This window comes from Stegostoma tigrinum, chromosome 1, assembly GCF_030684315.1.
Source record: "Stegostoma tigrinum isolate sSteTig4 chromosome 1, sSteTig4.hap1, whole genome shotgun sequence".
In the NCBI taxonomy this organism is placed as follows: domain Eukaryota; kingdom Metazoa; phylum Chordata; class Chondrichthyes; order Orectolobiformes; family Stegostomatidae; genus Stegostoma; species Stegostoma tigrinum.
In genome coordinates, this window is record NC_081354.1 from 17995232 (window position 1) to 18009576 (window position 14345).

General features: G+C 41.5%; 1 protein-coding gene across 2 annotated transcripts in view; it reads right to left on the bottom strand.

Moving 5' to 3' along the window:
* LOC125458854 (limbin-like) overlaps positions 1 to 14345 on the bottom strand; it is a 168337-nt gene that overhangs the window by 25938 nt on the left and 128054 nt on the right. For both annotated transcript variants that reach the window (XM_048544618.2, XM_048544610.2), the window contains 2 exons: positions 8023 to 8250; positions 139 to 347 (listed from right to left, as the gene is read on the bottom strand). In XM_048544618.2, the coding sequence (XP_048400575.2) occupies positions 139 to 347; positions 8023 to 8250 (437 nt within the window). The remainder of the gene's footprint in view (positions 1 to 138; positions 348 to 8022; positions 8251 to 14345) is intronic.

The window sequence follows — 14345 nt, forward strand, 5'->3', positions numbered from 1 at the left end:
TTCGTTGTGAACTAGGCCTCAACATCTGATAACATGGGGCTTCAAATTGCATCAATGCCTCCAGTATTTTTTGCAAATGTTTATCTTGCACCTTATTCTGAATCTTGGTTCTCTCCTTCGAAAACACAAGGTTGTTACCTCTCAGTCTCTGCTTCTATCAGTTCTTGATACTTGAACATGGCCCGCTGCAGACAGTTAAATATTTGACTGCTGCTTTGTGCAGTATCGTCTTCAATGGAATGTCTGCTCTGTGTCAACATCCAGCTGTTGTGTTCTGTTAGCTCACTCTGCATAGCAAGCTGATGCTGTAGCATCTCCGAATGCAAACAGACAAGTTGCTCCAGCTTCTACAGAAGGAGAAAACAAGATGCTATCAATCCTGGCTCAACAGACAAAGGATATGTGTGAGGTTAGGAGAAACATTGCTTTCTATGGAAGTTATAGAATGCCAGTCACTCAAAACAACTCACAACCAATAGATTGTAATTCTTTGGAGGCTAACTTTTAGGATGATTTATAAGACTGGTTTCTTAAGCAAGATTAAAAATACACAAGCTACATCAACATTATCAAAATAAGAGATTATGAAAAAATTATTCAGATACATTTGGATAGGGTGGTGAATAGAAAATACACTAGGAATTAATTAGAAGGAAGGTTATTGAACACAAGCAATACCATGCATTAGAACTTGGAATTCTGATAAAGTGCCACAAAGTGCCGTAAAACGCAAAGTTAGTTTCCGAAATCACAACAGTTTTGAAATGTTTGCTATTTGCCCTTTTTTCTCATCCCTTCCATGAATGCAAATCCTGGCATGTCTGCTATAGTGTTAATATACAAAAACAGAATAAAACCATAAAACTGATTGATGATTCTGTATGATTCTATGACTCAGTCAGTGAATGGCTGAATCATACAAACTAAGATGACCTCTGCTTGACTCCTGATCTGTGCTAAGTTTGTTGATGGCAGGAGGTTTTGAGGTGCAGGGAGTAGTGCTCCTGCCTCTCAGACAGAAGCTCGTCAACTTCTATTCCAGGGCTCGATGGCCAAAGGAAATCTGGTCATAACTTGCCCGAATGGGTTGACTATCAACTTGTAAACGTTTCTAACATACACCATGTGGTAAGAGCAGGAGGGGTTCCTGGTCAGCTCCTCCCTGTGCACACCCGCCCCCCCCCCACATGAATTCTCCATGTTTTGGGTGGTAGTTTGAACAGTTCATAATAATGAGGCAAGATTAATTAACAATGAAGATGATAATGAGCAATAATCCCCTTACCAGGTCTCTTACTGTTCACTAGTGAGAACTGCATCTTAATGTCCAGAATTTAGTTTGACAATGAAATTTGTTGCTCTCAATGATAAGAAAGGCCATGCTCAATTTCTGAAGACATTCTCCCACATTTTTCACCATCACTGAGGGAAAGATTTCATGCATAATCTTTTCTGCACTAAATAGGAAACTGAGAGAAATCAAACAGTGTGACTTTAGAAAGAATGTGGATTAAAGAATGAGAGAAAAGACAAGAGAAAAGGAAGAATGAATACAAGATAAAACGGCATGGGATAAAGAGATGGGTAGGAAAATTAACTGATGGAAAGGGGATTGAGAGTAACAGACAGAAGAAGAGAATGCAAGATAAAACGGAGAGTGAATTAGGAAACCCATGAGAGGCGAACAGGGTTGGAAAAGGAAAAGGAAATTTAAAGAATGAAATCCAGCCTTGCAGATTAATAAGCTAAGTTCTTTCTTTTCAAAGAAAATTCTATGGTATCGATAAGGTGTGGTTCATTTCTTGTCTTTGTTTAGTTGCATAGAATTTTAATAAAATACATCGTCACCAGCAAGTGGACCCTCTATAGAGTAGGATGAGAATGGAGAATTGTGCATTGAGGCCAAAAGTCGAGTTTGATGCTTCCGATTATTCCGTTCATTAAAGTTTATCATGAGTCAGAATCATTGGACATCCTGTTTCCGATGTGCAGTAAATAGTTATGGATTGAATAGGAGTTTGCCTTAGATGCACTTTTTCAGAGCTTATATTTAATATCTGTGACTCTGGGACACCTAATCACATTAAGGTTTAAGTTATTGTTGATATGTAATTTACTTGCTTGCTCTTAAACTCTGGAGATTTATCATCCTTGGCCTAAAAAAAGCATTAGTTGAGGAAGGCAGCTTGCTAAATCATAAAAAAGTTAAACCATTTGTATAAAGTAAACCAGATTACTTCAGAGCATGGTCACAGAGCAAAGCATATTACTGGTAAACAGTTAGTAAACTTTCACTGGGGAAAATGCTAAATTATAAATGTTTGAATAATCTCCAGGCAAATTTTCAAAATAGATTACTGGAGTGGAAAGCTTTGATAGGCCAAGGGGTTTCTCTTGTCTAAAATTCCTCATGTGCTGCCTGGAGGTAAGCTATCTAAGATGAGCTCTCCTCTAGAAGGGAGCATTGAATTTGTATTCAGAGCCAGAGTGCACAGTGGCCTACTTACTATTACTCATGTCCCAACATGGTGGTTCTCTAAAGAAAGGAAAAGGAAACTGGTATTTATATCAGAGTTTATGCTCCAATTTAAAAACAGCACCATGATCTATTTGTGCAGTGGCACCCATGATGTCATGGCAACATAAATCTTTAAATATAGATAAGGTTAAGAATTAAAACTAGGAAATCACAGCAACAATTATATGCAGCCTGTAAATTTCCTTGATAGGACAGTCCCTGGTCTTAATGAGAGAAGGATTGATTTGTTGTCAGACAATGTCTCACTTCATCTGCATAGTGAACAGACGAATGAACTGACTCCACAAGTGATTTGCAAAGAAATTTAGAGACGGATTATAACTGTTGCTGTGTTTTTTTTTCTGGGATGTTACAACTAGTTTAAAAGCTAACATAATAAACTTTTTCTGAAGAAGGGTCCTGACCCGAAACGTCAAGCTTTCCTGCTCCCCTGATGCTGCTTGGCCTACTGTGTTCATTCAGCATCATACCGTGTTATCTCTATAATAAACTGTTGGTTTGGTTACACATTTCAGCTTGGAACTTATTTTGGGGCAGCAGACATGGTCATTTTTGCCACTTTCAGTCACATGTAACTCTCACACCTTCGGCACTTGTACCTCCATCTAATAATGGCATTTCCCATACCCACGCGGTCCATTTACTGAGTATCTTTCGCAATGTCACTTTGACTCATTGTACCTTACAACCAATTAACTGCTTTTAACACCACAAGATGTCGGAGCAGAAGGCAGCAAGTCACCCCATCAATCCTGCTCTGCCATTCAGTAAGATCATGGCTGATCGGTAATCCCCAACTCCACTTTCCTGTCTTTTCCCCATGACCTTTGATTCCCTTACTGATTACAAATCTGTCTACCTCAGCTCTGAAAACACTTAATAATTCAGCCTTGACACCTCTCTACAGTAAAGAAATCCATAGGCTCACTAACCTTTGAGACCAGAAATTCCTCCTTCTCTCTGACTTAAATGTTCAACCCTTTATTCTGAGATTATACCCTATGGTCCCAGACTCTTGTCCAAGGGGAAACAACCTTTCCACTTCTACCCTGTCAAGCCCCCTAAGAAGCTTGCACGTTTTAATAAGGTCTTGTCTCATTCTGCTATATCCCAATGAGTAAATTTGGCAGGTGCTCAATCTCACATCCTAAGGTAGTTCCTCCATACCTGATATCAGCATGCTGAGCCTTCCTGTCTCCAATGTAATATGTCTTTTCTGGGATAAGGGGCCCAAAACTGTTCACAGTATTCCAGGTGAGCTCTGACAGGTGCCTTTTGTGATGTCAACAAAACCTCCCTATTCTTATATTTCATTCCATTTGAAATAAAGGCCAACATTCCATTTGCCTTCTGTATTACCTATTGAACTTGGATGCCAGCTTTTTGTGGTTCATGGATGAGGACTCCTAAATCCCTCTGTTCTGTAGCTTTCTGCAGTTTTTTTCTCCATTTGAAAAGTATTTAACTCCTCTATTCTTTGCGTCCAATTTCATAACCTCACATTTCCTCACATAATACTCAATCTGTCATGGTTTTGCCAATTTGCTCAACCTGCCTACATCCCTCTGCAGACTCTTCACGCTCTCCTTATCTCTTGACTCCCCACTTATTTTGGTGTAGTGTGGTTGCAGTTAGAATGTAGAAAAGGCAGCAGGCAATTTGTAGGAGCAGTATCACACAAACCGCAGTGTAATAATTACAAAATAATCCCTTACTATTAGTTAATTGGAGGATAAACATTGGAGAAACTTAAACAGGAGGATCAACATAAGCACAACAAATCTCTTTTAAGGACTGGAATTAGAAGCAGTTATGTTGTATGAATTGCCAACTGTTTTCTAGATGTATATCACGAACCCACACTCCCAATGATCAACTATGGTTGGAGAGTGACTGTGTTGTAGGTAGCATTCTAGTACTGTAGCTTTAATCTGTGCAGTGTTCCTAGAATAGTGGAATCACCTATTTCATTCGAAACAACTTCATTAAGTTTGCTTTCAACAATAACCTGTAATTATATAGCTTTGCAAAGAGAGCAAAATATCCCCAAGAAGTTCACAGTTAGGATCAATTTAAAGGAGGAAAGAGGAAGGGCAACTGAAAACAGACTGAGCAGGGCCTCTGAAAGTGAATTGAAAATGTATGCAGGAGGGGGTATTTAGAGAATTAACGTCAGAGCAAAAAGAAACATGGCTGATTGATCTACAGTGGCATAAAAGAGAGTACAATGAGGGACAACATACAGATAAGGAACAGCCATAAATGCATAATAATGGCATATATTAGCAATCTTATCTGTAACCTTTGCATTCTAAGAAGAACTGATCTAAAGGGAAATTGCAAAGATTCAAATTGCCGGGAATCTGCCCACTGGCTCATGTTACATGGTGCATGGAGACAGCCAAGGAGACCATTATGTAACCTGAATTGACCAGAAATGCGCTCTGCATCATAAATAAATCCAAAATGATAACACAGTAAAGCAATAAATGTGCAAAAATGTCTTTCTTTTTAATTTGTTCACACCCTACAATGGCTGGATCTTGTGCAGTAAAGGCAAAGAGTTCGAAGTCAGCGCCGGAAAACCTCAGCAAACTTTCCCTACTTTGGATGAATCCGATACAACCTGCCTCACCATCAATGCAGTCAAACAAGTTTCTCGCATTGCACTGCAGCAAGACAAACTCCCAGTGCATCGCTCTGGCCTTTGTGGCTTCAATGGGTGAAATGTGCGATCAGTCCATGGATATTCATCAGCCTCCTCGCTTGAAGAACACGTTACATCTTTATTCACCTCATCCATCGGTTCTTTTGTGCAGTATTTGGTGCTGTCCACCTCGACTAATCAGTCATCTCTATTAGAATCTTCAAGCTGACCTCTCACAGGTAAATGGCGAGAATCCTCGTCTTTGGGCTGTTTGGCCTCTGCTCCTGTTCTATCATGGGGCCTTGCGCATTGTCCATTTGAATCCAGCTTAATGTAGGCAGTTGGAAACTGTGTGTTCCATCACCATCCCCCACATGTTCATTACCATGAACATGGCCTCTAAAATAGTTGGATTGTATTGCCGCTTCTTACCAATGGTCTTGATAACCCGAGGGATCCGAAGCTATCATTTGTTGATTCTAAGATTCCAAATCACCCCCACTCAATCTATTGATTGGAACTTTGCCAATGTGTTGAGAGGCAAGAATATTAGTTTGATTCTCTTGATGCCAGAGATGTTGGGGAATGTAAAGCAGTTGGTCTGATGGTAATGATGTAATCTCCCTTTCCTTCTATTGATACATTTTGTCCACTTTCTGATCAACGTATCAAAAATGCTGCAGGTCATTCTGGAGTGTTTGTTTGTCATATACAGTGGGTATTGCTTTGACATCTTAGAAACATCCCGGTTACATTGACTTTCCCATCACAAGAATTGGGAGCCTTTTAGAACTGACCATGTTCCATGTTTCACCTTCTACCATTGTACATTTCACCTTTAAATATCAAACAGCAATCTGGGAAAAGCCCAGTTTCATCTGCACTAAGGATATTTCTTGGTGCATACTCAATCAGGAAATGTTCAAGGTCATTTTGCATCCAAGCATCTATCAATGCTGCCATTAGTGGCATGCCCTTGTCCCTTATCACACAGACAGCAATGATCCAGCTGCAGATAAACTGAATGTTGCCCAGTCTCTTTGTCAGGCAACTCCCCTTTTCCTGGAAGATTAGACCAGAAATGGGAACATCGTCTGCTTCAGTTGCCTTGGACGACACTGGCATAGCTTCTTCAAGCTTCAGAAAGGCAGCCCATTCTCATTCTCTTCCTCACTGTATAGAATGTCTGCTTATTGAACTGTTCCAAAACATTGCCCTTGTGTTTTAGAATGCTGATAAACTGGACGGTGGAACGATCAGCTCGTTGGCTAAGTCTGCATTTCACTTTGCACCACGGTCTTCCACATGTACTAACTTCATTTCCTTTGTGCTTGAAAACGCTGTCTCACAGCTTTAGCCATACATTTGGGGTTTTGATGTGCTGCTTTTGCACAGAGATCTTGATGGCAAATGACAGCTCATGAAGAGCTCGCTGATTTTGTGCTCTGCCATGATCGAATTCCACTCTGGTTGGTTGCTTCAATGATTTGACAAGCTTGCACAAGACTGACTAATCTGCAGTTAAGAGTCAGACTTATTGACTTATCACAGACATCCTTTCAGTGTATTTGCTATGCTGCCAGTGTGAATGGTTGACAACTTGAATACAATTGGAATTCCAGGTTATCTGAATTTGACTCATTGCAATTTCATTTAAATTTCTGAACGGGTAACATTTACAAGTTCAAGTAGCTACTGCATTGAAGTACATTTCTGTTGTATTTATTGACTTTGTCAACTAAATAAACCATTTGTAAAATTGCTATTATCTGTATTACAGTCAATAGTTACTAAAGAGTCAAAATCAACTTAAACATGCTATGACTGGCATCTAAATTAACTCACCAAGACATTAAGGTGCAAGTTGTTGAAAATTTTTTGACAAAATACTTATTTCCCTCAGACTTGTTTAGTGTATTGGTATCAACAAACTACTGAACAAATTATGCAAAGGAATTTGATTTAGTGCTGTGTGTTAATCTTACTTTCACCAGCTCAAATTGCTCCTACCATTATCTATGGCAGTGACAAAACCATACACCACTTAAACGCTGCCCAGCTCAACATCATCCTTCTCACTACAATCTAATTCCAGAAGGACTGAGTCCAAAGGCCTGATTTTATTCAGGATGGGACCATGACATAATTGGCGATGAAGAGGGAGTTTTTGTATACAGGTAGAAAAATTCAAGGGAGGGACTCTTGTGGTGCAATAGTGTGCAGTGAGTAGAGAGATCTGAACAGAGTGGGTCCAAAGATCTGTTGTGCGGTTCTGAGGAGCATAAGTAAGCTCAGAAGGAAACATTAGAAAAAATGTAAAAACAACTTACCAGGGCATTTGCTGGCCCTAGATTCAATGCATTCTGTGTAAAACATGCACCTGAGCTTAAAATCCCATTGGAGTGATGTCATTCATTGAGACCTTTGACATTTACATTGGTTCTTGACATTGCGTGAAGGAGGCAATGCCTCACTCATCTCACTGCGCTTAGCACTTCAAACCACATTCAATAAGAAGGCAGCACCCAAGTGAGGGTAAGGACATCTCTCGCAATCTTAGTCTATATGGAACCCATTCTCGTCAGTAGTAGAGTTTGAAATCAGAGTTGCAACTCATTTCCCCCACAGTCAGTCAATCAGGTTTTGGCAAAGCTGCATTTTATAATAATCAGATTAACTTTAAAAAAAATACACAAAAGGCAATATTAACATTTTGGAGCTCCATGGCAGTCATTCAAATTTGGTTACAACAGAAGAGTTAAAATAAGCATATATAATTCGAATGAGAGAAAATTAGGTTTTATAATAATGTATAATTCTTTTAAATAACACTCACACAAATATGTTCCTGAGCTATCTGGACGCATTCAGACTGGGGCACTGACCCTGCTGTGCTTAGTTCATCTAACAGCAGTGCCTGCAGGTTGAGAACAGCAGTGTGAATCTCCAGGACACTGACTTGCTTCTCAGCTCTGCAAAGCTGAATTGAAGCCATGCAGACTCCTAGGCTTTCTTCCAAATCCTTCATCTGATTAGCTTTCTGCTGAAGCAGCTCAGCATGGACCTGGAACAACATTGAGCCAGCATCTTATTGTGACATTCACAACAAATAAGAATTCCACAAGTCCTGAATAAAAATGTAAGACACAGGTAGCATTAAGTACAGTCACTATGTGGAGCATTTTAGAAGAAATCACTTAAAAGGTGAACCTCTCTTATACTTTATGTTGCTTAATCCAGACTTAACCTCAAATCATAGTAGAGGACGGAGACACTCTGCAGATTTACAATTAATTATAAATGCCTGATATAAAGGATTTTTGTGGTACATTCTGAAACTTTAAACATATACAACATGAACTTAAAACATAATAAAATGTGAGGCTGGATGAACACAGCAGGCCAAGCAGCATCTCAGGAGCACAAAAGCTGACGTTTCGGGCCTAGACCCTTCATCAGAGAGGGGGATGGGGAGAGGGAACTGGAATAAATAGGGAGAGAGGGGGAGGCGGACCGAAGATGGAGAGTAAAGAAGATAGGTAGAGAGGAGAGTATAGGTGGGGAGGTAGGGAGGGGATAGGTCAGTCCAGGGAAGACGGACAGGTCAAGGAGGTGGGATGAGGTTAGTAGGTGGCTGGGGGTGCGGCTTGGGGTGGGAGGAAGGGATGGGTGAGAGGAAGAACCGGTTAGGGAGGCAGAGACAGGTTGGACTGGTTTTGGGATGCAGTGGGTGGGGGGGAAGAGCTGGGCTGGTTGTGTGGTGCAGTGGGGGGAGGGGACGAACTGGGCTGGTTTAGGGATGCAGGAGGGGAAGGGGAGATTTTTTAACTGGTGAAGTCCACATTGATACCATATGGCTGCAGGGTTCCCAGGCGGAATATGAGTTGCTGTTCCTGCAACCTTCGGGTGGCATCATTGTGGCAGTGCAGGAGGCCCATGATGGACATGTCATCTAGAGAATGGGAGGGGGAGTGGAAATGGTTTGCGACTGGGAGGTGCAGTTGTTTGTTGCGAACTGAGCGGAGGTGTTCTGCAAAGCGGTCCCCAAGCCTCCGCTTGGTTTCCCCAATGTAGAGGAAGCCGCACCGGGTACAGTGGATGCAGTATACCACATTGGCAGATGTGCAGGTGAACCTCTGCTTAATGTGGAATGTCATCTTGGGGCCTGGGATAGGGGTGAGGGAGGAGGTGTGGGGACAGGTGTAGCATTTCCTGCGGTTGCAGGGGAAGGTGCCGGGTGTGGTGGGGTTGGAGGGCAGTGTGGAGCGAACAAGGGAGTCACGGAGTCAGGAACAGCAACTCATATTCCGCCTGGGAACCCTGCAGCCATATGGTATCAATGTGGACTTCACCAGTTTCAAAATCTCCCCTTCCCCTACTGCATCCCTAAACCAGCCTAGTTCGTCCCCTCCCCCCACTGCACCACACAACCAGCCCAGCTCTTCCCCCCCACCCACTGCATCCCAAAACCAGTCCAACCTGTCTCTGCCTCCCTAACCGGCTCTTCCTCTCACCCATCACTTCCTCCCACCCCAAGCCGCACCCCCAGCCACCTACTAACCTCATCCCACCTCCTTGACCTGTCCGTCTTCCCTGGACTGACCTATCCCCTCCCTACCTCCCCACCTACACTCTCTCCACCTATCTTCTTTACTCTCCATCTTCGGTCCGCCTCCCCCTCTCTCCCTATTTATTCCAGAACCCTCTCCCCATCCCCCTCTCTGATGAAGGGTCTAGGCCTGAAACGTCAGCTTTTGTGCTCCTGAGATGCTGCTTGGCCTGCTGTGTTCGTCCAGCCTCACATTTTATTATCTTGGAATTCTCCAGCATCTGCAGTTCCCATTATCTCATGAACTTAAAACACTTCAGATTACAATTTATAAGAAAGAGAAACAAGAGTAAACAACAGAATGCTGGTTAAATACAAGAAACATTGAACAGTGCATATTTATTCAATCAACCTGCTGTCAAAAGTTAAAACCTCTCTGATTCCAACGAACAAGCAGTTTAACAATTATGCTGCTATGTAAACAAGTTTGTTATAAGTTTTATCTGGCTGCGGAAAAATTTCATGTCAGCTAGCAATCATTTTCTCAATCCTGCCATGTAAAGAATTCAGCCACTTTGGAATTTTGATGTTCAATATTAATTGTAGAAAAAACAGAGGCCTTCATTTTGAATACCTGCTATGTCCCAAAACACGTGACAGATTGAGCGTGTGAGTGTGTGGTTGAGAGGGTACCTGACTACAGCCCAAACCTATTCCCTTCACAATAAGTTGTAAAGTGCATAATTCAGGGCTCAACTGAGGATCCCACAAAAGGTAGGGAGGGCCTAATCACCAAACTAGGGTTGCAGTCTGATTCAGACAAAATTAAGTTTATGACTTTAAGAGAAAGCAAGGGGAGGCCTAATTTGTATGATTCCTGGCAGATGAAGTGAGGAAGGATCTATTAACACCACAAGATATGTACCACTTTCAACACTCTTTGGTGAGTGAGGGGGCAGGACAAATATTTAGATTTAAACAAAGCCACATAAAAATGTCCCTCCAAATCTGCTGTGGACGCATTATCTCTGCCATGAGGCACGCATACTACAGGCAGACATTTTAACTTCCCCTCAATAAAGTCCTTGTGTTCAACACACTACCAGTTGTACATGCGAAACATGGTGTCAGAACTAGGATTGAGGTGAGGGCTGCGGAGCTATAACAAAGCAAAACCAAAAACAGGGAGATGGATGTACATACAGAGGCTGTGAGCTTCCAGCAGAGAAAAAAAATGTGGAGATCAACAAGGCAAGGCACATTTTAAAAACATCAGTTCTAAGAAGAGATAGTAGGAACTGCTGATGCTGATGTCTGAGATAACAAGGTGTGGAGCTGGAGGAACACAGCAGGCCAGGCAGCATCAGAGGAGCAGGAAAGCTGATGTTTTGGGTCGGGACCGTTCTTCAGAAAGATTTCTGAAGAAGGGTCCAGACCCAAAATGTCTGCTCCTCTGATGCTGCCTGGCCTGCTGTGTTCCTCCAGCTCCACACCTTGTTATCTCAGTTAAAAGAAAGTGCCTTCAGATTTTCCCATACTAATCCTGTTCAAATGACAGGGGATAATAAGCAAATTTGGATTGTCTTCCACACACAATGGCTGAGTTATGAAATAGCAGAAGATTTATTGAGCAAGCCAAAATGGTCACAAATGGCCACCCTTTTACCACAATTGGGAAGAGATTGTTTCAAAATATATGCCACGCCAAAGCTTAAACTTTAAAAGCTTTGAAGGCATTATTTGAGCCCCAAGCTAGCATTTCAAATGAACTGTACGTATCCAATATTAGGGATCAAAGTGAAAAACAGTCTGTGGATCAAATATAATGCCATTAAGTCAGCTCACTGAAACCTGTCAATTTGCAGAATTAAAGGATGATCTAACCAAAGCCAGGATTGTATTAGGCACATGGGATCTCGAAACAAAAGCACACCTACTGAAAGAAAAGAAACATAGACACAGAAGACTAACGTGCAGAAATCAATCAGCAGCTTGAGCATATTCATGGCAGGACAGACTAATTTTGTACAATGCTGATGTATTCTCTAGGCACAAAGAGCAGAATTTTCTTACACAAGGGGCAGGACAGAAATACTGCAGAGGACATCATGCAAAGGAGAAGACATGCGGGCAAAACACTTTAAAAATCTGTATCAATTTACATACAAGTGTCTGGCTAAAAAGAATAACAAACATACAGATGGCCGCTATAGAAACTTCGGCTTTGGGTTCAGATGAATCATTCTACACCCTACACCAAACTGGCTCTGTTAAGCCAATAGGTGAGACATGATTTGTGCCTGTTGGAATAAGAACAGCAGAGGATATAAAATATCAGTAGACTCTGCTGTTTCATGTAATGTCATGACCTTATCAGACCTGTGACAAGTGGTTCAACATGACAAAAATGAAGCCCTTGAAAGTAAGCTGAAGGCAATTTTACCCAACTGACAGGATAGCTTAGACTGGAAGCTCATTGCAATAAGGTGACTAAGGGTCTGAAGTCCCAAAATATAAATTGAAAGGCTGATGTGGCAGTGAAAATTGTAAAAGGAATCAGAAATCAAGCAAATCCTGCACAGATGTATACAAGGCAATCCTCAAGCAGAGGAACACACCTACTGAAGGCATAGAGACAGTCCACTACAAAGACTAGTTCTGCTACACACTAACTATTCTTCCAATCATAAGAAACATACTGAAGGCTGAAGTAGTCATTGAGTCATACAGCACAGAGACAACTAGTCCATGCCAACCATGCTCCCAAACTAACTAGTCTCATCTTCCTGTATTTGGCCAAAATCCCTCCAAACATTTTCTATTCATGTGCTTATCCAAATATCTTTTAAATCGTCTAACTGCACCCACATCCACTGCATCCTTTTGAAGTTTATTCCAGACATGAACCACACTCAGAAAAAAAGTTGCCCCTTGCTTCTTTCTCTTCTCACCTTAAAACTATGCCCCTAGTCTTGCAATCTCCCACCCTAGGGAAAAGACACCTGCCATTCACCCTATCTATGCCCCTCATGATTTTATTAACATCTATTTGGCCAACCTTCAACCTCATATGCTCCAGTGAAATATATTCCAGCCTATCCATCCTCTCCCTATAACTCAAAGTAGTAGCAGGTGTTAATGAAAGAATAAACGTGAAATGTCAGAAAGCCAGATTTTATTTTGACAAGGCTGATAAACCATTGCTAGTGTTAAGTATCAGGAAACTAGCCAAGGTACAAACCTTCAATGGTCTCAACAAAAGCTAGGCAAAGTGGCAACTTGGGGCCTGCAACTGTCACCTCATTGGAAGTGATTGACCAAATATACCATTACAACCACAGACACATGCACCCAATTGGAGAAATTGCCCGTGTGCTACAGGTGCCTGATTGGGAAGAAGTGAATGTGCCACTTGGACAGGATCACACATTAAACATCAGAGCCAGAGATTCTCAGCAATTCACCAACAGATGCCCCAGCAGCAAAAAATGGCCCAGGAATGACACTCCCTGCTCAGACAACATTATTGAGACAAACAGCCAATGACAACACACACCGATGCACATGTTATCAGTTAAGAGACCAGATGATTGAAGGACTGTGCATGCAATGAGTGTGCATAGACTGATGGGAATAATGAACTCTTAAGGCATGTGAACAGTCATGCATATAATTGGTAATTTGGGTAACATAAAACGTACATAAATATATGCAATTTTGTTTTGTATAAGAAGGGATCTTTGGATTGACAAGCAATCATGTAAAAGTATCCCTTTTAGTTTGTGGTAGGAGGTCCCTAACATGTAGCGCATACACTGTAGGCAGACACACTAATTTCACGTCAATAGAGTCCTCCTATTGAACACACAGACATTATATGTGCATTCAATGTGTTGTGCATTCAAAACAAAAAGTGTATTTTTCTTAATCCCTCAAGTAAGCCTTAGTCTTCCACACTATCTGATCTAAAGCATCCCTCAAACTTCAGCACCCTTTAGATCATAAGCCTTCCATTGCTCCCAAGTGCCAAACAGAAATTCCTCCTGTACCCATTTTAGTCGCTGGTGATCACAACACAAGCATGCCCAGCCGTTTTTCATGTTGTCTGTGCCAGCTCTTCAAATCAGCATCTCACCCAGTGCCATTCCCTTGCCTTCTCTCCATAACCCTGCACATTGCTTCTTTTCAAATAAAAGAAATTCCCTTTTGAAAGCCTCGACTGAACTTGCCTCCTTCACATTCGGGCAATACATTCTGGAGCCCAAACACTAGATGCATTAAAAAGCTTTTATTTTGAGGATCACTTTTGCTTCTTTTATGAATTACTTTACATCTGTGCTGTCTCATTCTCAATCTATTCATGGTCAGTTACATTTTCTCCCTATTTTCTCTGTCTAGATTTCTCATGATTTTTAACACTTCAAACAGATCTTCTGTCAACCTTCCCTCCTCCAAGGCCCAGCTTCTACACTCTATCTCTGGAAATGAAATTTCTAATCACTGAAACCATTTTTGTAAATATACCCTGTACCTCTCTTATCTCTGCTCAAAGATTCTTATCTCTTCTTCATTTTCGCCTTATCTGGTCATCCATTTTGGTAGGAATAACA